We start from the raw sequence: 24,041 nt of genomic DNA on the forward strand, positions 1-24,041 counted from the left end.
GTTTTCTTTTTAAAAATAATTTTATGGTTAATCAGTTAATCACATTGATAGCATTACATATGTAAATTCTTTGTACTTTTTGTACTTTTATTTACATGTTAATATTTTTAAAAGAATTAAGACAACAAAAAATTAATTTATATACATAATATTTTTGTTGACTAAATAAAGTAGAAGAAAATGTGAAATTACACTGAATTTGTTCAAATATTTCAAAATTTACGCAATTTTGTATCAAAAAATAAATAAAATTAATTTCATGGTTGCTCACATTGTTTTACATCAGACGTGTAAATTCTGTGTGCTGCTTTGGCATTTTATTTACATATTAATGTTTTTATTAAAAAAGACAAATCTAATAAAATAATAAAAAAAGTGTATCTTTTAAAATAAATAAATTATGTGTGTTTTCACATTGTCATAAATTAGATGTGCTTTGTATTTTCTTTACATATGAATATATTTATTAAATAAAGAAAAACTTAATAAAATTAACAAAAAGTGAAAAACAAGAAGTGAATCACATTCTGTCTGCCTGGTTCCACTGACAGCATCACACTCATGAACACATATTCTCATTCACAGCTCAGATTCACCAAATCTATTCTGTCTGCGTCCTCAATAAAGCTACAGCTTTATCCATAATTACTAAAATACAGTCTTTAGTCATCATTTCACCAACATTAAAGGCTCTAACTTCAGTAGAACTGAGTAGATTTTCATTTTGACTTCAAACCTGTCGAAAATGGCAGAAAAATAGCCCAGAATGACTCAAAATCCGTCCAGAATTACTCCAGATTACCAAAAGTTACAATAATGAACAATTATTGGAGCTTAAAAATGAAAGAAAAGTGTAAAACCTCCAACCCAGGCTGGTCGAATGTCTCCATAAAGTTCCTGTAATGGATGGATCCATATTTCTACTAAAATACAGTCTTTGGTCCATATTTCTCCAACTGTTGAGGCTCTAACATCAGTAGAATCTGATGGTTAAAGTTGGACCAGACAAGGTTCCAGTTTTTAGATATTTAGTCTTAGTCTAGGTGTTCATAGAGGTATAGATGTTCATAGAGGATGTTCATAGAGGTCTAGATGTTCACAGAGGTCTAGATGTTCATAGAGGTCTAGATGTTCATAGAGGTCTAGATGTTCACAGAGGTCTAGATGTTCATAGAGGATGTTCATAGAGGTCTAGATGTTCATAGAGGATGTTCATAGAGGTCTAGATGTTCATAGAGGTCTAGGTGTTGATAGAGGTCTAGATGTTCATAGAGGTCTAGATGTTCATCGAGGTCTAGATGTTCATAGAGGTCTAGATGTTCACAGAGGTCTAGATATTCATAGAGGTCTAGATGTCCACAGAGGTCTAGATGTTCATAGAGGTCTAGATGTTCACAGAGGTCTAGATGTTCATCGAGGTCTAGATGTTCACAGAGGTCTAGATGTTCATCGAGGTCTAGGTGTTCACAGAGGTCTAGATGTTCATAGAGGTCTAGGTGTTCACAGAGCTCTAGATGTTCACAGAGGTCTAGGTGTTCACAGAGGTCTAGATGTTCACAGAGGTCTAGGTGTTCACAGAGGTCTAGATGTTCACAGAGGTCTAGGTGTTCACAGAGGTCTAGATGTTCACAGAGGTCTAGATGTTCACAGAGGTCTAGATGTCCACAGAGGTCTAGATGTTCATAGAGGTCTAGATGTTCACAGAGGTCTAGATGTTCATCGAGGTCTAGATGTTCACAGAGGTCTAGATGTTCACAGAGGTCTAGATGTTCATAGAGGTCTAGATGTTCATAGAGGTCTAGATGTTCACAGAGGTCTAGATGTTCATAGAGGATGTTCATAGAGGTCTAGATGTTCATAGAGGATGTTCATAGAGGTCTAGATGTTCACAGAGGTCTAGATGTTCATCGAGGTCTAGATGTTCACAGAGGTCGAGGTGTTCACAGAGGTCTCGGTGTTTACAGAGGTCTAGATGTTCATAGAGGTCTAGATGTGCAAAGCTGCTCTAACATCAGTACAATCTGATATATGCAAAATTTTGTCAGCAAACCTTCCAGTTTTTAAATATTTTGACTTGAAAACTGTGCTAAGTGACATGAAACTCATCCAAAATGACTCAAAATTTAATCAAAATAAGATAAAAATGTATCCAGAATGCCACTAGTGAACCAGCATTGGATCTTGATAATGGATTCTCGGGTGTTTTTTGAGTATATCCGCTCCACCAAAGGTAGATTATCACATATCAGCTGCAGTCTGGAGTCACGGCCTCCTTCCTGTGGAGACTTTGCACCAAAAAGCTTCTCAGACGGGGGTCAGAAGTGTCTCCGGATGAAGCCGAGTTTCCCATATAGAGGTCATCAGATCTGCAGAAAACGGAGGGATGAATCCCAGCGTCTTGTTTGAGGAGCCAGATGAGACTCCAGATTTTAATCTGTGTTTGGATGCGGCTCAGCTCCAGGACTGTAATCAGAATAATTATCCTGGTCGGCCTCCAGCTCCAGCCTTTTAGCTAATGACTCCATCCAAGCTGTGGGTTTCATCTGCACATGTATGTTCCTTCCAGCCTGTTTACGGCGTTTAGGAAGTGTTTTAGCAACTTTCTCAGTGTTCTGTGTCCTTAAATGAGCCCCAGCCACCATTCTGAGTCAGAAATATTCAGATCCACATATAAAATATTTAGTATTTTTTTAGGAATACAGCAACAACCACATAAAAGACTCTGCAGCTACAGCAGAGTTTAGCTGCTTCACTCTCCTTTATGTGGTTGTTGTTGTTGTTGTTGTTGTTGTTGTTGTGATCTGCTTGACAAAAGAACCAAACTCAAAATTTAAAATAACTTTTAAAAGATTTTTTTTAAAATAAAAATGAACAGTTGACTTGAATTTCTACACCTGAAATAAACATTTTATATTTTTTTTGGCATTTTTTAAATAAATGTAAAAAAATAACCAAAATTTTTAAATATCAGCGTTATTTTTTACATTTTTTGTTTTTTATTTAGTAGATTAAATTATTCAAGCTTGTGAATATTTTTTCATCTAAAATTAACTATAATTAATGAGAATTATTTTTAAATAATAAAAAATATTTTGATAAAGACAGTTGAACATTTTTGATGTAAAAGGTGACTGTAAATGTGGAATTGTGATTTGAAATCTTTTTTTAAAGCTGACTGGAATTTTTTTATATATATTTCATGTTTTTCTTAAATAACCTTAAAGCACACAGTTTTACAAGTTTCAGCATTATTATCTTTTTTCTTTTTAAGAGATTAAACTATTTACTTCAAGCTTGTGAATATTTTTGTCTAAAATTAAATATAATTAGTGAGAATTAACAGATAAAAAAATTGTACTTCAGCAATAAATAATAATTGATCGTCGTAATTGCCCGAAACTGTCATAAACCAAAATATATTCACAATAATTTTAGAAAAAAAAGAATTTACACATTCGAAGTCAATATTTTAATCTCCTGAATAAAATCAGAACTTGCAAAATTACTCTAAATCCATAAAATGATAAAATAAATTAATAAAAATGCTAAATACAGTCATCTTTCTTCAGCAGGATTTAAAACTGCAATTACACATTTTTTACTTAAAAAAAAGGTCTTTTCTTTCCATGAAACACCTTCACAATCAGAGGTGTTTAGTGTCATTTTAAACTTAAGTTGTTTTTTGGAGTTGATCTCAGACAACAACAGAAACTAAAAGCTGCAGTTTTCTGGTTCAGCTGCAGAATATTTCCTCCATCAGAAGCAGTGAGTCCTCCAGTCTGGTGAACTCTCCTCGTATCGTCTCCTGGTGCTTATTTACGGCTGAAATAAAGAGTCGTCGTGTTTACCGTCTCTAGAAATGAGCGTAATTCATCAGCGGCGGTCGATGCAGAGCGTTATCGGCTACATGGACGCAGCAGAGACGATCAATAAGACTTTATTCATGCTTTTCACATCTCAGAAACCACAACGCCATCAAACTCGCTTTAATTCCTGAGACGGCGTCTTCGTCTGCAGACTCAGGATCAGAGCAGCTTTAGATCCTGCAGACTAAAGACCACAAACTGAGACTGAAAGCAGCCAATCAGCCAAACCTGGACACGTTGTTCCATAGAAAGCTGGCGAACGCACAAAAATGCCTCGTTTTACAAAAGCAGTCGACGTGTTCTTCGTAGATCTTTACAACAAAATCACAAATCTTCAGTAGAACTCGTCATTTTCTGTATTAAAGTTACTTGCAGCTTCTTGTTGTTCTTGTTTCCCAAAGCAAAGAGGACTTAGAGGTGAAAGGATTGAGTCTGAGCTGAGTTCAAAAGTTGTTTTAGATTCTAAAACTGTGGCAGAATCTGATTTTAAAGACGTACAACAACAGCAACCAAACTGGCCAGAACGTACCGGTTAACAGACAGCTTTTTTTTTATTATGCTCTTCGTAAAATCTTCAAAAAAATTGAGCAAAACTTGCAGTTTTAAGAGTGAAAGTTGTCGCTTGGATTGTTGTGACGTTCACAGTCGTGAAGAGGAATGAATCAATGCATCGGTCAAGCTGATGTCTGGGATGTTCTGAGCTGCGTTCACAAGTCGTTTTAGATCCTAAAACTGTTGCGAAATCAGATTTTATAGACGTACGAACTACACAAACCCTCTTCTTGTAGTTTTTCTTCATCTACTCTCTCTAACTACCTGCAGACGATTCTGGGAAACTTTTTCCAGAAGCAGCAGTCAAGCAGAACATGAACATGCTGTTTGTAGATCAACAAAAGAATCAATTTCAAGCCAGATCTTCAGTACGACTTGTAATCTTTAGTGCGAAAATCACCCCTTGGAAGTTGTGTTGGTAGTGAAGAGGAATCTGTGGGATGTTCTAAAAAGTGTTGCAAAATCAGATTTTAAAGACGTACGAGCTACACAGACCCTCTTCTTGTCGTTTTTCTTCATCTACACTCTCTAACTATCTGCAGATGATTCTGGGAAACTTTTTCCAGAAAAATCAACCGCACAGGGAAGAGCGTCTCCGTTGAACATCTGATTGCGTTGATGTGTTCTCTGTAGATCACTGAGAGAATCAAACTACATCTAAAGCCGATCATCTCCACAGCGGAAGCTCTGCTCAGAGGTTGCTGTTTTTACGAAGCAGAGGGAGTCTGAGGCATGGAACAGATCAGTTTATCGGCCAGATCAGTGTCTGGGATTTTCTGAGCTCCGTTCACGAGTTGTTTTAGTCCTAAAACTGTTGTTGAATCAGATTTAACGGTTAAAAAAGCAAAACAAAGCTTCTCTCTTCCATTTTTCTTCCCTATTCTTGTTAAACTACAGATTTACAAAAGAACCGAGCAAATCTTCAATAAAACCTTTCATTTCCAGAGCATTCAGAAGCTGTTTAGGTCCTGAAACTGCAGTAAAATCAGAAATAAATGGACGTTTGAGCTGCACAAAGCTTCATGTCCATGAGCTTAAGCTTCTTGTCCCTTTTTGCCAATTTAGTCATTTTCTTTATAGATCTTAAAACTGTTTAATAAGAGAATCAAACAGGACTCTCATCCTTAGCTCTATGTTTGGCATGTAAGTTGCTGCTGTAAGGTTTTCCTTATGTCAAAGCCAAGGGGATGTGTGAAGAGGAACTGCTTGGTGCATTGTGTTGCATTTGCAGATTGTTTTAGGTCCAGAAACTGCAGTCAAATCACATTTAACAGTTCAAAAAGCAAAACAAAGCTTCACTCTACCATTTTTCTTTGTCTTTTTTCACCATGCCTGAAACATTTTCTCATAAAAAGCAGGCAAACACACATTTTCAGTCTAAATCTTCAGTAAAAGTTGTCATTTCAGAACATTTTTGTCCTGAAACTGCAGTAAAACCAGATAGAAATGGACCTTTGAGCTGCACAAACACCTTCACCGGCTTCCTGCAGGACACAAGTTCAAACTTTTTGCAGAATCGAAACACAGACACACAAGAATGTCTCCTTTTGCAAATTTAACATTTTCTTTATAGATCTTAAAACTGTTCACTGAGAGAATCAAACACGTTTCAGATCTTCGGTAAAACTCGTCATTTTTGCTGCTTAAAGGTTCTAGTTGTTTCTAAGTGATCTAGTCAGTGCATTTCTCTGCATTTGCAGCTTGTTTTTGTCCTGAAACTGGAGTAAAATCAGCTCTGAAGGATAAATAAGCTGAATGTGACTCAGTGATGATTAAACTTTTCGTCCGTCTGTCTTCATCCAGACACGTTAAAAAAACAACCTTCCTACCAGTTAATGTCCTCAACGCGTGGATCTGACTCCAGATCTGCAGTAAAACTCCTCATCTCCAGTGTGAAGCTTGTTGTTTCTTCACAGGATAAATGAGTCAGAGTGAATTAACAGGACTCACAGCTTAATGAAGAGTTTGTTTCTGTCTGGAGGTCTGGACGTGTCAGGATGTGGATTTGTTCCCATCAGGTTTTATTCTGGTTAGAGTGGAGCTCCTTGCTGCTGTTAGAGGAGTGCAGGACGGTTTATGAGGCAGAGCGTTGCTGTGATCACTCAGAAAGAAACGTGGCGTCAGATGTTCTGAAACATCTCCTCACCTCGTCACTCTGTGTTCCTCCACGGTTGCTGGATGTTTTCAGCCTCACTCCGTTTGCAGGCTTCCCTCCACTCGGCAGGTCCGAGCGGTTCTGGAGGGACCGGCCCGGTGAAGCGGCTGCTCCTGGCTGCTGGTCGCTGATGCAGCTCGGCTCAGATCACACCTCGGGTGATCTGGGACGCAGTAAAGGAGGCGGCAAAGTCCGTCATCATCCTGCTGCCTGCCGGCTCAGAGAGAACTTCTGCCGCTGCACAAACTCATTTTTTTTGTTTTTTACAGAAACTAGTGAATGAAAATGCTTTATTTTTGGTGATTGTTCAACTTCAGACATGCAGAATGAAACATCACAGTTTTCAGCTCACATTTGGATGATTTTGGTTGAATTTTTGATGGATCGCTGAACATTTTCTGTCATGTTGAAAACTGCAGAATTTCTTTGATTTTTAAAAAAATCCCACTTTATATTTGGTGAGTTTTAAAAGAGCCCTTTAAGATGAAGTGGTGCAGATGAAATGTCACGACTTTCACTCTCACAGTAGAAGCACAAATGAAACGACCTTCTGCTCGTTGCTCCGTCCGCTCGCTGCTGTCCAGATGTTCTGATGGAATGGAAACGTCTGAAGCTCTCTGCAGCTGGAACTGTCAGCCGTCTGCTTTAATGGACTCAAACCGGCTCCTAAATTCATTCATTCAAAGCAGCAGAACATGTCTGACAGCTCTCTGTGAGTGTGGCGGTTACAGGAGGAAGTTTAAGTTTGAGACCAAAACCATTTGAAATGTCTGAGTGGAAGCTCTCAGTTTGAGTTTATCTGCTTGTTTCTGAGCGTCTTCAGTGATTACATGACGGCTAATTAATTAACACGCGTCTAATTACAGCTTTGTTGTGTGATTCCTCTTCAATAAACTGCTTCCTAAATGTAATTAATGTCAGTTTCTCTCCTCTCGCTCTGTTTCAGGCTGATCTGTGTCGCCGTGCAGGAAGTGAAACCTTCAGAATAAAAGCCCAGTGATGAGCTAAAGGTGAGTTCTGACATGTTTGTTTAGCATCCTGCTAACCGGCTGTTTGTGACCTCTGTCCTTCACAGTTAGTAAAAAATGATTCACGTTTGTTTTGCCTGCAGCAGCTCATTACAGTGCACCTGTAAAGACATTTACCTACAAAAGCTTGATGCAAAACAACAAAACAATGCAAAATGACATAAACAACACTTAAAATGCCATAAAGGAGAGAAAAGAGGACAAAAAAGAGACGCCAAAAGACACAAAGAAGACCTAACCCGATGACGCAAAATGACGCAAAATGACGCAAAATGACACGAGACAAGACATAAAATAGCAAAAAAGACGCACAAAAGGACAAAAATGTGACACAAACAATCAAAAGTCACACAAAACCACACAAACGAGGCACAAAATTGACAAAAACAAGAAACAAAAGGACAAAAATGTGATGCAAAACAACAAAAACAAGACACAAAATGACACAAATGAGAAATGACATGATAAAAACGATGTAAAATGACAGAAATGAGACATAAAATGTCATAAAAGAGGCACAAAAGGGCAAAAATATGACACAAAGCAACCAAAAAGACACACAAAACTATGCAAACAGGGCACAAGACCCCAAAGAAGTGTTGCTGTGGTCCTGTTGTTGTGTTGTTATTGTTGTTGTGTTGTTGTTGTTGTCTAATTAATAGAGGACTTGTAAACATTCACACTCCGGCGGCTCTCGAAGCGTTCGTCCTTCGTCCTTGTCTTCCAGAGTCTTCCTATCTCCGACCTCACATCTCTCACGAAATATTTCTCTGTTCGCCCGGAAAAAAAGAAGAGAAAAGAAAAAGTTGAATAGATTAAAGGCCGATCTAATCGATCCAGAGCGCTTATCTGAGGCTGGCAGGCTGACGAGCCGATTTCAGAACGTAATCCTTCAACTGCAGAGTGGAAAAAGACAAATAGGTGGAGAGACGGAGAGACGAGGAGAAAAGAAAAAAGAAAAAAGAGAAGAGCTGCTGGGAGGAGGATTCATTCACAGGCTTTAAAAACAGAATCATTACTGCTGAAACCCTCTCATGACTCATGATCGTCCACAAACACTCTGCTCTTATGAAGGATTATTCCCACTGCTGAGATCAATATAAACTGATTTAATGATTGAAATAAACCTTTAAAAGTGAAAAATGTTATTTTAAAGACATTATTCTGCAGCATCAGTTTAATATCATGTGATCTAAACTCATATTTCTGCATTACTTGGTTTAAATTGTGTTTAAGTCGATTTAACTTCATCTATTTGCCTTGAAAACTTATAAACCAACTTTTTTACAGATAGAACAGAAAGCAGAGACACAAAACGACACAAAGAAGACACAGCATGATAAAAGCAACACAAAATGACACGATTAGGACATAAAACGACATAAACCACACACAAAAGGACAAAAAAGGGATGCAAGACAACCAAAAAGACACACAACTACACAAACGAGACACAAATTGACCATAACAAGAAACAGAAGCACAAAAATTTGACGCAAAACAACAAAACCGAGTCACAAAATGACAAAAAAGGAGATTTAAAATGCCCAAAAATAGACACAGCATTCTATATTTTCATTTTGACAAGTCAGGGTTAGTCAACAGTGTTTGTATTCAAAAAACTGTAGATTTTTGTCAGTTTTTGTCAGGATCCCTTCCTGTCTCTCTCTCTCTGGTTTACTACTGAGTGCAGCATGAGCTTCAGCAGGAAGTAATCAGACAATTATGCTCACCTGCTTCCCTCCTCTGTATAAGAGCCCTCTGCTCCCTTCAGTGTTTGTTTGGACCGACTCACATGCCGTTTCCTCACACTTCCACTGGATTACAACAGCTTCTGGACTCTTCTACTCCCCCCCCCCCCCCCCCCGTTTGGACTCTCAAACCTTGGACTCTGGTTTCTGTTGTGGATTAATCCTTGCCTGTTCACTCCCTCAGTTGTTTGCGTTGGTCATTCAGTGAGTACCTTTCAGTAGCTCGGTGTTTCTGGTTTTTCTATAGTGTTGTTTGGCTTTGCGCTGCCCCCATAGTCCTGTCCTTAGTTGATAATAGTTTTTGATTTTAATTCAATGAAACCCCCTTTTCGCCTTTAACACCTGTTGTCTGCCTGTTGGTGACTGCGCCTGGGTTCTACCACACATAATTCTGAACAGTTTTTCTGGATTTAAGTGATTTTTATTTTATTTTTTGGACTCTTTCCTTCGACTCTCTCCATCTTTCTGGACGTTTAAAATCTGAACTTTTCCTCCATCTTTCTGGATGTTGGAGTTTAAAACCTGAACTTTTCCTCCGTCTTTCCGGACGTTTAAAACCTGAACTTTTCCTCCGTCTTTCCGGACGTTTAAAACCTGAACTTTTCCTCCGTCCTTCCGGACGTTTAGAACCTGAACTTTTCCTCCGTCCTTCCGGACGTTTAAAACCTGAACTTTTCCTCCGTCCTTCCGGACGTTTAGAACCTGAACTTTTCCTCCGTCCTTCCGGACGTTTAGAACCTGAACTTTTCCTCCGTCCTTCCGGACGTTTAGAACCTGAACTTTTCCTCCGTCCTTCCGGACGTTTAAAACCTGAACTTTTCCTCCGTCCTTCTGGACGTTTAGAACCTGAACTTTTCCTCCGTCCTTCCGGACGTTTAGAACCTGAACTTTTCCTCCGTCCTTCCGGACGTTTAGAACCTGAACTTTTCCTCCGTCCTTCCGGACGTTTAGAACCTGAACTTTTCCTCCGTCCTTCCGGACGTTTAAAACCTGAACTTTTCCTCCGTCCTTCCGGACGTTTAGAACCTGAACTTTTCCTCCGTCCTTCCGGACGTTTAGAACCTGAACTTTTCCTCCGTCCTTCTGGACGTTTAGAACCTGAACTTTTCCTCCGTCCTTCCGGACGTTTAAAACCTGAACTTTTCCTCCGTCCTTCCGGACGTTTAAAACCTGAACTTTTCCTCCGTCCTTCCGGACGTTTAGAACCTGAACTTTTCCTCCGTCCTTCCGGACGTTTAGAACCTGAACTTTTCCTCCGTCCTTCCGGACGTTTAGAACCTGAACTTTTCCTCCGTCCTTCCGGACGTTTAAAACCTGAACTTTTCCTCCGTCCTTCTGGACGTTTAGAACCTGAACTTTTCCTCCGTCCTTCCGGACGTTTAGAACCTGAACTTTTCCTCCGTCCTTCCGGACGTTTAGAACCTGAACTTTTCCTCCGTCCTTCCGGACGTTTAAAACCTGAACTTTTCCTCCGTCCTTCCGGACGTTTAAAACCTGAACTTTTCCTCCGTCCTTCCGGACGTTTAGAACCTGAACTTTTCCTCCGTCCTTCCGGACGTTTAGAACCTGAACTTTTCCTCCGTCCTTCCGGACGTTTAGAACCTGAACTTTTCCTCCGTCCTTCCGGACGTTTAGAACCTGAACTTTTCCTCCGTCCTTCCGGACGTTTAGAACCTGAACTTTTCCTCCGTCCTTCCGGACGTTTAGAACCTGAACTTTTCCTCCGTCCTTCCGGACGTTTAAAACCTGAACTTTTCCTCCGTCCTTCCGGACGTTTAGAACCTGAACTTTTCCTCCGTCTTTCCGGACGTTTAGAACCTGAACTTTTCCTCCGTCCTTCTGGACGTTTAGAACCTGAACTTTTCCTCCGTCTTTCCGGACGTTTAGAACCTGAACTTTTCCTCCGTCCTTCCGGACGTTTAGAACCTGAACTTTTCCTCCGTCCTTCCGGACGTTTAGAACCTGAACTTTTCCTCCGTCCTTCCGGACGTTTAAAACCTGAACTTTTCCTCCGTCCTTCCGGACGTTTAAAACCTGAACTTTTCCTCCGTCTTTCCGGACGTTTAAAACCTGAACTTTTCCTCCGTCCTTCCGGACGTTTAGAACCTGAACTTTTCCTCCGTCTTTCCGGACGTTTAAAACCTGAACTTTTCCTCCGTCCTTCTGGACGTTTAGAACCTGAACTTTTCCTCCGTCCTTCCGGACGTTTAGAACCTGAACTTTTCCTCCGTCCTTCCGGACGTTTAGAACCTGAACTTTTCCTCCGTCTTTCTGGACGTTGGACATTTAAAACCTGAGGCTTTTTCTCTTCTTGGAGGCTTAAATCTGCAGCTGCTGTCGAATCATCAAAATCTATCGATCTGCTTTATTAGGACTTTGCTTTTCAGGAGGTTTAAGCAGCTGATTGGACGTTTAACCTTCTGACCTCCACACTGACATCCCATAATAGGAGGGACGACCTCTGCTGTCGCCGTGACGATGAAACAGAAGCTGTTATCTGGATGAGATTTTCTCTCCCTAACCCTGTTTTCCTCGTCTCATTGTAAACTCTGCTCCTCCTCAGCCGATCGCTGGAGGCTTCCCAGATTAATCTGGTCAGGAAGCAGAACTGGAGCCTTAAGTTGATTTCTGCTGCATTATCTGCAGCCTAATGGGATCCTGACAGCAGAATGAAGTGAAGCTACACTTTGTTTCACATCAGAAGCAGCTCAGATTCACTGAATGATCCATGGAGCTGTAGAAGACATAAATCAGATCAGGGCGGTTCCAGACGACGTTAGTTCTGCAGGATCTTCATTATCTTTCATTATGTGGCCACTAAAGGAAGATTTGTGCAGCAGACGCATCGATCCATCGTAGAAGTCCTCAAATCTGAATCTTTAATGCGTTCTTTCTTTATCATCACACTGGCAGCTAAAAATGGATGAAATGTGACACAAAATCATGTAAACAAGACACAAAATGAGAAAAGAGACACAAAACCACTTAAACCAGACACAAAATGACCAAAAAGAAACACAAAACCACATACTTGAGACACGGCCCTTGTTCCCCCAACTCTTCTCCCCTGTTACCTGTCTGTCTTCACTGTGCCTATCCAATAAAAGCTGTTTTATTGCAAAATGACACAAATGAGATACACAAAATGACAGAAAAGAGACACAAAACGCCACCAAACGACCAGAAAGAAACATAAAACCATGTAAAGGACACACAAAATGACCAAAACGAGACAGAAAACCACCTAAATGAGACACAAAAGCACAAAAAGAGACACAAATCATGTAAACAAGGCACAAAAATTAGATACAAAACACAAATGACATGCAGAAGACCCACATGACAAAAACAAGAAGCAAAATGACACAAATGAGCCATTAAATACCAAAGAAGACAACAACTAACCAAAAAGACACTCAAAACTACAAAAACAAGACAAAAAATGACAACTACGAGAAACAAAAGTACTAAAATTAGATGCAAACAGCAAAAATGAGACACAACATGACACAAATGAGACATAAACAGTCATTACAGGTCATAAAGCAAACACAAATGTGACACAAAACAGACATAACATGACAAAAATGATGCAAAAGCGCCCCAATACGACAAAAACAACGCAAAATTACACAAACAAGACATAACAACCCACAAAGCAGACACAAAAGGACAAAAATATGACAGAAAACATCACAAAACGACCAAAAAGAGACAAAAAACAACAAAGACCAGACACAACATGGCATGAATGAGACATAAAGGAAAAATGAAACATAAAACGCCAGAAAGGGGACACAAACGACCAAAAATGTGACATGAAACAACAAAACTGACACACAAAATGACCCAAAAAAGACCCAACATGATAAAAATAATGTAAAACGACACAAATGAGACATAAAAAGACAAAAATGTGGCTCAAAACAACACAAAACCACGCAAATGAATTGACAAAAACAAAACCCAAAACTGCAAAAATTAGATGCAAAACAGCAAAAACAAGACGCAAAATGACACAAATGACACATAAAACACCATCAAGGAGACACAAAAGAACAAAAAAATGACAGAATGACACAAAGAAAACACGATTGAAATGATACAAAATCACATAAACGACATATAATGCCAAAAAACAGACACACAAGGACAAAAATGTAACACAAAACTACACAAGCGAGAAACAAGAGTACAAAAATTAAATGCAAAACAACAAAACCGAGACACATGACAAAAACAAGATGCAAAATGCCATAAACCAGAGAAAAAATGCAAAAAAAGGACACAAAGGGACAAATATGTGACACAAAACAACCAAGAAGAGACACAAAACTATGCAAACGAGACACAAAATGACAAAAACAAGACACAAAACTACAAAAATTACATGCAAAACAACAAAAACAATGCAAAATGATGCAAACAACATATAAAACACCATAAAGGAGACACAAACGGACTAAAAATAGATGCAAAAAGAGACAAAAGGACAAAAATGAGACACAAAACTGAAATGACACACGAAACTATGCACACAACACACAAAAGTGCAAAAATTAGATGCAAAAAAGAAAAAAACACTGCAAAATAACATGTAAACGCCATGAAGGAGTCATAAAAGGGCAAAAATGTGACGTAAAGCAAAAAACAAAAAGACACACAAAACCATGCAAACGGCACACAGAATGACCAAAATGAGAAACAAAAGTTCAAAAATTAGACGCAAACCAACAAAAACGAGACACAAAATGACATGAACACCATATAGGAGGCACAAAAGGGCAAAAAGTGACACAAAACAACAAAAATAACACAAAATTACACAAAAGAGAAACAACTGGACAACAAAGAGACGCAAAAGAAGAAAAATATGACACAAAACAATCAAGAAGTCACAGAAAACTATGCAAACAAGACACCAAATGATCAAAACAAGAAATAAAAGTACAAAAATTAGATGCAAAACAACAAAACCGAGACACAACATGACAAATAATGATGTAATCGAGACAAATGAGACGTAAAACATCAAAAAAGATACACAAAAAGACACTTTTATTGTGTTTTAAACTCAGATTTCCCATCACTCGGCTCAGATTCTGATCATTTTAATTCTGATTCATCTGATGGTTTCCGGTTTGTTCCACGTGGAACCTAAATGTCCCGTAAGCGTCGCCTCACGGCTCAGCAGCACAATGAAGAGGAGAACGAGGGTTTGTGTCGAGATTAGCGAGCATCGGGAATAAAAGAAACGAGAAGGAAGACGAGGAGGGAGACGAGGAGGACGAAGACCAGCAGCACAAACCCCGAATGGAAGAGAGGCAGAAAAACAAACGTAAGCCCCCGAGGATTAACGCTCTCATTCCTGTTTGGGGAAGAACAGAAAAAAGAGGATTTCCTGCCTCCTCTCTGCCTCCTGTTCTTTGTCTTTAATCCTCTCCGCTGCTCTTTTCCCTAAAACCACGTCACGTTTTCAGTTTCACCTGCTGCTGCTTCGCTAACGAAAGCGTGCTAACGTACCCGTGCTAACGAACCTGTGCTAACAAACCCATGCTAACGAGCTTCCTGCTGCTAACGGCTAACGGAGCCTCTGAGGGTTTATGGACGGAAAATATTCAACTGAAGCCGATTCACAGACAAATTTAAAACCTGCATTCAACATGTCGTAAAGATTTAACAGCAGAATCGTCCACGTGGGTTTTTATTTCCTCCCGTCTCCTTTTTCCTCACTGGATACACTAAAAACGAGACATAAAACAACAAAAAGACACACAAAATGACAAAAAATGTGACACAGAACAACTAAAAAGACACATAAAACTACACAAAGGAGACACAAAATGACCAAAACAAGACACAGAGAAGACATAACATGATTAAAAAACAACACAAAATGATACGGAATAGACACAAAAGGACAAAAAGGTGACACAAAACAACCAAAAGGTCACACGAAACTACATAAACGAGACACAAAATGACCAAAACAAGAAACAAAAGTACAAAAAACTGATGCAAAACAGCAAAACCAACGCAAAATGACACAAATGATATATAAAACACCATAAAGGAGACACAAAAGAACAAAAAATAGACACAAAACAACCAAAGTGACACACAAACGACACAAACAAGAAGCAAAATGACAAAAATGTAACGCACAACAACCCGAAAACATGCAAAACTACACAAACGAGACACAAAATGACCAAAACAAGATACAAAAGTACAGAAATTAGATGCAAAACAACAAAAACAACGCAAAATGACCCGAACAACACATAAAACGCCATAAAGGAGACACAAAAGAACAAAAAAAGAGACACAAATGAACACAAAGAAAACCTAACATGATAAAAACGATGCAAAATGACACAAACAACACATAAACTACCAAAAAAGAGACACAAAAGGACACAAATGTGACACAAAACGACCAAAAAAGTCACACAAAACAAAAAAAACAAGACACAAAATGACACAAAGAAGACGTAGCACGAGAGCAACACAAAATGACAGAAATGAGACAGAACAGGACAGAAATGTGACAAAAACAGACAAAAAGACACACAAAAGAACAAAAAAGAGACACAAATGAACACAAAGAAAACCTAACATGATAAAAACGATGCAAAATGACACAAACAACACATAAACTACCAAAAAGAGATACAAAAGGACACAAATGTGACACAAAACGACCAAAAAAGTCACACAAAACAAAAAAAAACAAGACACAAAATGACACAAAGAAGACGTAGCACGAGAGCAACACAAAATGACAGAAATGAGACAGAACAGGACAGAAATGTGACAAAAAGACACACACTACTACAAAAAAGAGACACAAAAGGACAAAAATGTGACACAAAATGACCAAAAAGACACACAATACTACAATAAAGACATACAATATGGCAGAAATGAGAGAATAACGTGATAAAAACAACACAAAATGACACAAACGAGACATAAAATATCAAAAAAGAGGCACAAGAAGATACAAAGGAGACCCACCATGACAAAAAAAAAACACCAAACGACACAAACGAGACATAAAACACCATAAAAGAGCTGGAAAGTGGAGCTCAGAGAATAAATCTTTCTTTCTCTGTTTTCTTTCCCCTCTTCCCTCCTCCTGGCCTCTTTCTTTTCTTCCCTTCTCTCTTTTCTTTTTTCCTTCTGCTGCTTTTCTTTGTGGTCGTCTGTCGCTGCTCCGCCAACCTTTAAGAATCCAAAGCATTTTATTTTCCTCTGGCCTCAAATCGAATCCAGACGCCCCGTTTCCTGACCAGAACCCCCCAAACACACACCACACCGACCCAGGACCAGGATTCCACACAATCGCTCCTCTAACGCTTGTTCTCAGGATGCAGCTCAAACTTCTCCTCTTTAGTCTTTTAATCTCTCAGAATAAAAGCTGCAGCCACACAGTCGTGAATCTCTCGTTGTTCTACATGAACTCTGATCCTCTGTGGTTGTTTGTTTTTGAAGAATTTTATTCATTGACATGCTTAAAAAACATAAAAACACCAGCAGCAGTTTGAGAAAATGTCTGTTTGAGTCGTTTTCTGAATCAAACCTGTGATTATCTACGTTCGTTTCATCCAAAAAGTCAATGATTTATTGTAAAATAACTGTTGGTCACAGCCGAGTGAATTAAAGCATAATTATTGTGTGGAAAAGTGCAGAATTTTTATTTTTTTACAGAATCCAGTTAGAGGAAAGATTTATTTTTTGGCTTTTTTTTTAAACATAATTGTTATTTAGGTGATATATTGCAATTTTCATTTAAATTTTCCCAACTGAAATGCACAGTGAAATGAGTTTGTGGCTGATAAATGGTTTAAGTCAATGATTTATTGTAAAATAACTTTTGGTCACAGATGAGCGAATTGCAGCTGAATGATTGTGTAGAGAAGTGCAGAATTTTATTTTATTTTTTTACAGAATCCAATTAGAGGAAAAATTTATTTTTGGCAATTTTTTAAAAATAAGTGTGATTTTGGTGATTTAATTTAAATTTTCCTGAAATGCACAGTGAAATGAGTTTGTGGCTGATAAATGGTGCCGTTCTGGTGATTTTATTCTTGTTTCTGATGGACTTTTTGCGGTTTTATTTTCTTTTTATGTGTCAGAATAAAAGCTGATGAATCTCTTCTTCTTGTTGGGTTTGTGTGAACTCTGATCTTCTGCAGCTGTTTGTGATCAACTTCATCATTAAGCTCGTGTGGAAGTTTACACGTTTATAAAAAATAAAAGACACCAGCAGAGTGAGAAAAAGTCTGTTTGAAACGTTCTCTGAATCAAACCTGTGACGTTCAGCAGCAGTGTGTGATTATCTACAGATTTATTGGTCACAGCTCAGTCCATCCTGGCTTCATGATTTTGCAGAAAATTGCAGAATTTTTACTTTTTTCCAGAATCATATTAGACCAAATGTAGATTTTTTGGCATTTTTTTTAATGAGACAAAGAGAATAAAGTGATTTTTGCGACTGAACAGCAGCGAGTAGCTTCAGGAAAGTTTTTTAGTTTCTGTTGATTCTTTGAATGGAGCTGAATCTTTTCCCTGCTGCTCATTTGTCTTTTATGTCTCAGATTAAACGCTGAGGCGACAGTCGTTGATCCGTACACATTTTAAAAATACAAAAAGACGAACAGCGGTGTGAGAAACCGTCTGTCTGAGACGTTTTCTGCAGCAGCTTGTGATTATCCACGTTCCTCGTCTGTTTTTAGTCTCTTCTTACAGCTGTAATTAAAGCATCATTCAGACTGGAAAGCTGTAATTTCTGCTGGACGCTGACAGAAAACCTAAAGAGGAAATAAAACACATGGAGGCAAACGAAAATAAAACACAGACAGAAGAAGAAGCTCAGTTATCGGTTCATTTTTCCTCTTGAAACTGAAACAACTAAAAGGTGCAAAATATTTGCAAAAAGATGCAAAATCACCACAAACAGATGCAAAAGCACGATAAAAAGATGCAACATAAGAACAAAAAGATGCAAAATTACCACAAACAGATGCAAAATCACCACAAACAGATGCAAAAGCACGTTAAAAAGATGCAAAATAACAACAAAAAGATGCAAAATCACAATTAAAAGATGCAAAATCACCACAAACAGATGAAAAAGCATGATAAAAAGATGCAAAATAACAACAAAAAGGTGCAAAATTACAACGAAAAGATGCAAAATCACAAAAGATGCAAAATAACAAAAAGATGCAAAATCCCCAAAAACATGCAAAATTACAACAAAAAATTGCAAAATCGGTACAAAAAGATGCAAAATAACAATAAAAAGATGCAAAATCACAACAAAAAGATCTAAAACCACAACAAAAGATGCAAAATGACAACAAAAAGATGGAAAATCACCACAGAAAGCTATAAAATCACAACAAAAAGATAATATTCACTTGCAGTATGACACAGATGGAGTGACGGAAATCAGAAAAATGAAAGAAACAATAGAATCTCTCTCTAAACTACCAAAAAAAGGTGCAAAAGAACTAGAGAACACAACAAAACTGAAAAACAGACACAAAATGACCTCAAATAGACACAAACTAAGACAAAATAGATGCAGAATGAACATCCATACCTGCAAAAACTGCAAAACCGAGAGAGAAAAAGTAAAAATTGTACACACAATTTGCACAAACTCACCAAATATCAACAACATAATGCAGACATAGGATGACCTAAACTGGACACAAACCAACACAAACTAGACGCAAAATGAACACAAACACATGCTGAAACTCCCAAACAGACCGACAAAGCAAAAATAATACGAAGACAAATAGAAATAAAAGATAAAACATGAAGGGATGGAGCAGCTCGACTATCTGTTGAAGACGTCATTCTAAGGAACGTTCACACGGCTTTTTTAGTTGTTTTGTGTACATTTTCACACTTTTAATTCTACTTCTGTTTGGTTTTGGAGATAGCTGGACATAATTAGCTGTCCCTAATGTGGACATAAAAACCAATCAGCAGCGGGCTAATGGACGCTAACAGAAGCTAACAGAAGCTGCTTTGTTTGGCCTCCAGCTTAGCTTCAGCTCATTGTCTCTTTGTTTTACTGGTTATTATTAGCTTGTTTTTCATGTTTGCTGCTCCGGAAACTGATTTCTCTCTTGTATTGGAGGGCAGCGGCTCACTTTATGGTTCCTGAAGTTCTCCAAAGCATTAATTCCGTTTATTAATTCATGTGAAACGGCATTTTACTGACCAGACGATGAATTATAAAGTGTAATAAGGTGACTAAAAACACAGATTCCTGGTGTCACAGTTTGTTCAGATGCTTCCTAAATGCTCCTAAAGTCAACCTCGTCTCATTTGCAGCCAGAAAAAAATAAAAACAGAAGCTCTGATTGCACGTAATTTAGCACAAATTGCATACCATTTCCATACAAATTAGTGCGACGCTCGGTAATTGAGGACACTAATCAGAACGAGCAAAACAAAAATACACACGAAGCCAAGTTTATTTTAGAGCCGCCGAGCTTTTGAGCGGAATAATCCGACGGCGTGCGAGAATTAGTTTCCAAACACGACAATAGCCGAGCTAATTAGCCGCTAGTTAGCTCAGCGCTACGAATAGGGAAGTGTCTGTTTGTCCTCTTCATTATCGGCTTTGTTCCTCTCTGGAAATTAGCACATTTGTCAAACCAGCAGCAGCAGTTTCTGGGTGTTTTTATCTCATTTTTCCTCACTGTGGCTCGTTTTTAATCTAAAGTCCTGCAGCTTTCTGGAAACAGAGAGAGAACTCAGGATGAACTAGACGATGCAACAACACAGCAAAGACACACAAAATGACCTGAAAGAGACGAAAACCAACACAAATAGATGCAAAATGAACATTAGCACCTGCAAAAGCTACCTGACTGAGAGACAACTGCAAAAAAACGAGACAGAGCCAAGAAAATAGAACCACAAATGAACATAAATGCACACAAAAGCCCCAAAGAGGAGTCAGATATCAACTACAAGATGCAAAAAGACAGGAAAAGATATAAAGTCAAGGAAAAAGAAAAAGCATGAAGGAGAGAACTCTGAAATGACTTTTCTGTGCAGAAATCCTTGAAAAGAGTTGAACTTCTTTGTAAGAAGACACAAAGACACACAAAATGACCTGAAAGACATGAAAACCAACATAAAATAGATTAACACCTGCAAAAACTAGATGACCGAGACAGAACCAACGAAATAGAGAGAAAATGACCAAAAATACCCACAAAAAGACACAAAATCAACTATTAGATGCAAAAAGACAGTAAAAGATTCAAAGTCCTGCAGCTCTGTGGAAACAGAACAACATGAAGTTACAGTAATTTGTTCTTTTCTGATGTCCAAAAATAAATTTGTACCCACTTATTTCACCAAAAATATTAATGTTTTACCAAAACGTGCCGTTATAGTCGCTGTTTTTACCATTTTTAAAAGTAATATTCCACTTTTCTTCTTACATCTTTTTTCTGGCACCATTTCTGACTGTTTTATTGAGGGTTTTTTTTACACTGAAACATGATATAAATGCAGTATTAAACAGTAAACCTGTCATAAATCACACAACGATTAACATTTTATCTTATAATTGTAAAATTACAGTAAAATACCGGCGATTGCAGGAGCTGCCGGTGATTTATTGTTAATGTTCAAAAACAGATAAAGAGACTTAAATATCATAAATATGAGCAGAAAAAGATGAAATATGAGCAGCTGTGATGAATGAAACTCGGGAATGTTAAACATTCGCTGTTTTTTATGTAAATTTAAACTTATTAAAGTTGATTAGAAAATATAGAAAATAACGAAACAGCAGAAAAACACTGCAGCTCTGATCAGCATCTGGAAATATTTCACTGATTACAACTTCACAGAAATCACTGAAACTCACACACACACACACACACACACACACACACACACACACACACACACACACACACACACACACACACACACACACGTTTGTACTTCTATCTTAGTGAGGACATCCATAGGCGTAATGCATTTCCTAGAGCCTTACCCTAACCTTAACCATCACAACTGATTGCCTAACCCTAATCCTTACCCTAACCCTAACCAAACCTCAATTCATACCTGTTCTCTAAAAACAAGTCTTCACCCTCAAACACGGCTGTTTCAAAGTGAGGACCGGCCAAAATGTCCTCACTTTGTAAAAATGTCCTCACTTTGATAGTTAAATGCAGAAAATGGTACTCACCATGTAGCAAGTACAAGAACACACACACACACACACACACACACACACACACACACACACACACACACACACACACACACACACACACACACACACACACACACACACACACACGGTGTCAGCAGCTGATCGTCTGGTGTCTGTTTTCAGCTCCGTTTTGTTCCTGCAGCTTTTAGCGACCACAAAGAGTCTGACCGCAGGAAACTCGATCTGAAGCTAAAGTTTGACTCGATTCTTTACCGGAAACTCCTTCAGTCTGAGCCGTGTGTCATCGTTTGGGATGGTTTGGGATTGTTTGGGATGGTTGGGATGGTTTGGGATGGTTTGGATGATTTGGGATGGTACAGATGGTTTGGGATGGTAGGGATGGTTTGGGATGGTTTGGATGGTTTGGATAGTTTGGGATGGTTTGGATGGTTTGGGATCGTACGGATTGTTTGGGATCGTACGGATGGTTTGGGATGGTTTGGGATTGTTTGAGATAATTTTGGATGGTTTGGGATTGTTTGGGATGGTTTGGATGGTTGGGATGGTTTGGGATGGTTTGGATGATTTGGGATGGTACAGATGGTTTGGGATGGTTTGGGATGGTAGGGATGGTTTGGGATGGTTTGGATGGTTTGGATAGTTTGGGATGGTTTGGATGGTTTGGGATCGTATGGATTGTTTGGGATCGTACGGATGGTTTGGGATGGTTTGGGATCATACGGATGGTTTGGGATGGTTTGGGATGGTACGGATGGTTTGGGATGGTTTGGGATCATTTGGGATGGTTTGGATGGTTTTGGATGGTTTCGGATCGTACGGATGGTTTGGGATAGTTTGGATGGTTTTGGATGGTTTGGGATCGTACGAATGGTTTGGGATGGTTTGGATGGTTTGGGATCATTTGGGATGGTTTGGGATCGTACGGATGGTTTGGGATGGTTTGGATAGTTTGGGATGGTTTGGATGGTTTGGGATCGTACGGATTGTTTGGGATCGTACGGATGGTTTGGGATGGTTTGGGATTGTACGGATGGTTTGGATGGTTTGGGATGGTTTGGATGGTTTGGGATGGTTTGGGATGGTTTGGGATGGTTTGGGATTGTACGGATGGTTTGGATGGTTTGGGATGGTTTGGATGGTTTGGGATGGTTTGGGATGGTTTGGGATCGTACGGATGGTTTGGGATTGTTTGAGATAATTTTGGATGGTTTGGATGGTTTGGGATCGTACGGATGGTTTGGATGGTTTGGGATCGTACGGATGGTTTGGATGGTTTGGGATGGTTTGGGATCGTACGGATGGTTTGAGATGGTTTGGGATGGTTTAGGATCATACGGATGTTAAAGAGCAAAAGTTCAACTCCAACACAAAAGAAATAATCCACAGAGATGGATTATTGTTATTTAATTCATCTATTATCTGAATAATTCTCCTGAAATCAAGATCAGATAATCTTTTATTTCTCCCCACGCCAGAGGAAATTCAGATTACAGCAGCTCATGTAGCAATAAACACAGTAATAGTAATAAAATAATCATAAAATGGTACTAATAATATTTACACTATCAGCTTCACATCTATTAATCTATCAGCTGCTTTACAGATTAAAATAAACGATTCATTTTACTCCAGAAATAAATCTCGAAAATATCATTTTAAAGAATTCTTAATATATATTTTTCTTGAAAGTATTCAGAAACGATATAAAATATAAGAAAAAAGGAAATTCTTAATATACATATTTTTCTTCAGAGATTTTGTATAAAATAATATTTTTTAAAAATTACTGTTTTGCTGACTTAAATGCAGTAAATATTTGTGTAATTTTACAGTCAGTCTGCTGGGTTCTGCTGGGTTTAGGGGGTTCTGCTGGGTTCTGGTGGGTTCTGGTGGGTTTAGGGGGTTCTGCTGGGTTTAGGGGGTTCTGCTGGGTTCTGGTGGGTTCTGGTGGGTTTAGGGGGTTCTGCTGGGTTCTGGTGGGTTCTGGTGGGTTTAGGGGGTTCTGCTGGGTTTAGGGGGTTCTGCTGGGTTCTGGTGGGTTCTGGTGGGTTTAGGGGGTTCTGCTGGGTTTAGGGGGTTCTGCTGGGTTCTGGTGGGTTCTGGTGGGTTTAGGGGGTTCTGCTGGGTTCTGGTGGGTTCTGGTGGGTTTAGGGGGTTCTGCTGGGTTTAGGGGGTTCTGCTGGGTTCTGGTGGTTTCGGTCCTGCAACCTCAAAACAAGGAGAGAAAACCTTGAAGCCCAGCAGAGTTCTTTCAGACCAAACCCTCTGACATCAGAGAGGAAAAGCTGCTGGAACCAATCAGATTCTGACGCTTCTTGAATTTAACACGTTTTTTCTTTTATTTGATGGTTTCATTTCATTGATTCCTGTAAAAATGCAAACTTGATTTAGGACAAAGATTTAAAATCACTAAAGATCAACTTTAACCTTTTAAATCCTAAAACCTGACGGCAAATT

General features: G+C 38.7%; 2 protein-coding genes across 10 annotated transcripts in view; one reads left to right on the forward strand and one right to left on the reverse strand.

Annotated features, from left to right (window-relative positions):
* The window catches only part of cdh11 (cadherin 11, type 2, OB-cadherin (osteoblast)), a 135,046-nt gene that overhangs the window by 52,886 nt on the left and 58,119 nt on the right, over positions 1-24,041 (forward strand). The window contains exon 2 of the mRNA XM_022211761.2: positions 7,520-7,583. The gene's annotated coding sequence lies outside the window, so the exon portion shown is untranslated. The remainder of the gene's footprint in view (positions 1-7,519; positions 7,584-24,041) is intronic.
* On the reverse strand, positions 9,537-14,158 carry LOC127537388 (uncharacterized). 9 transcript variants are annotated; one of them, XM_051959553.1, is made up of 2 exons: positions 11,495-14,158; positions 9,537-11,350 (listed from the first exon to the last, which is right to left on the reverse strand). In XM_051959553.1, the coding sequence occupies exons 1-2, from the start codon at positions 11,636-11,638 to the stop codon at positions 9,779-9,781; spliced, it is 1,716 nt and encodes a 571-aa protein (XP_051815513.1). In that variant the 5' UTR covers positions 11,639-14,158; the 3' UTR covers positions 9,537-9,778. The 9 variants fall into 9 exon arrangements, with proteins under 9 accessions (XP_051815513.1, XP_051815511.1, XP_051815516.1 ...); XM_051959551.1 differs by having other exon boundaries at positions 9,537-11,386; XM_051959556.1 differs by having other exon boundaries at positions 9,537-11,206; positions 11,459-14,158.

Source organism: Acanthochromis polyacanthus, chromosome 15 (assembly GCF_021347895.1).
Source record: "Acanthochromis polyacanthus isolate Apoly-LR-REF ecotype Palm Island chromosome 15, KAUST_Apoly_ChrSc, whole genome shotgun sequence".
NCBI classification, from domain to species: Eukaryota; Metazoa; Chordata; class Actinopteri; family Pomacentridae; genus Acanthochromis; species Acanthochromis polyacanthus.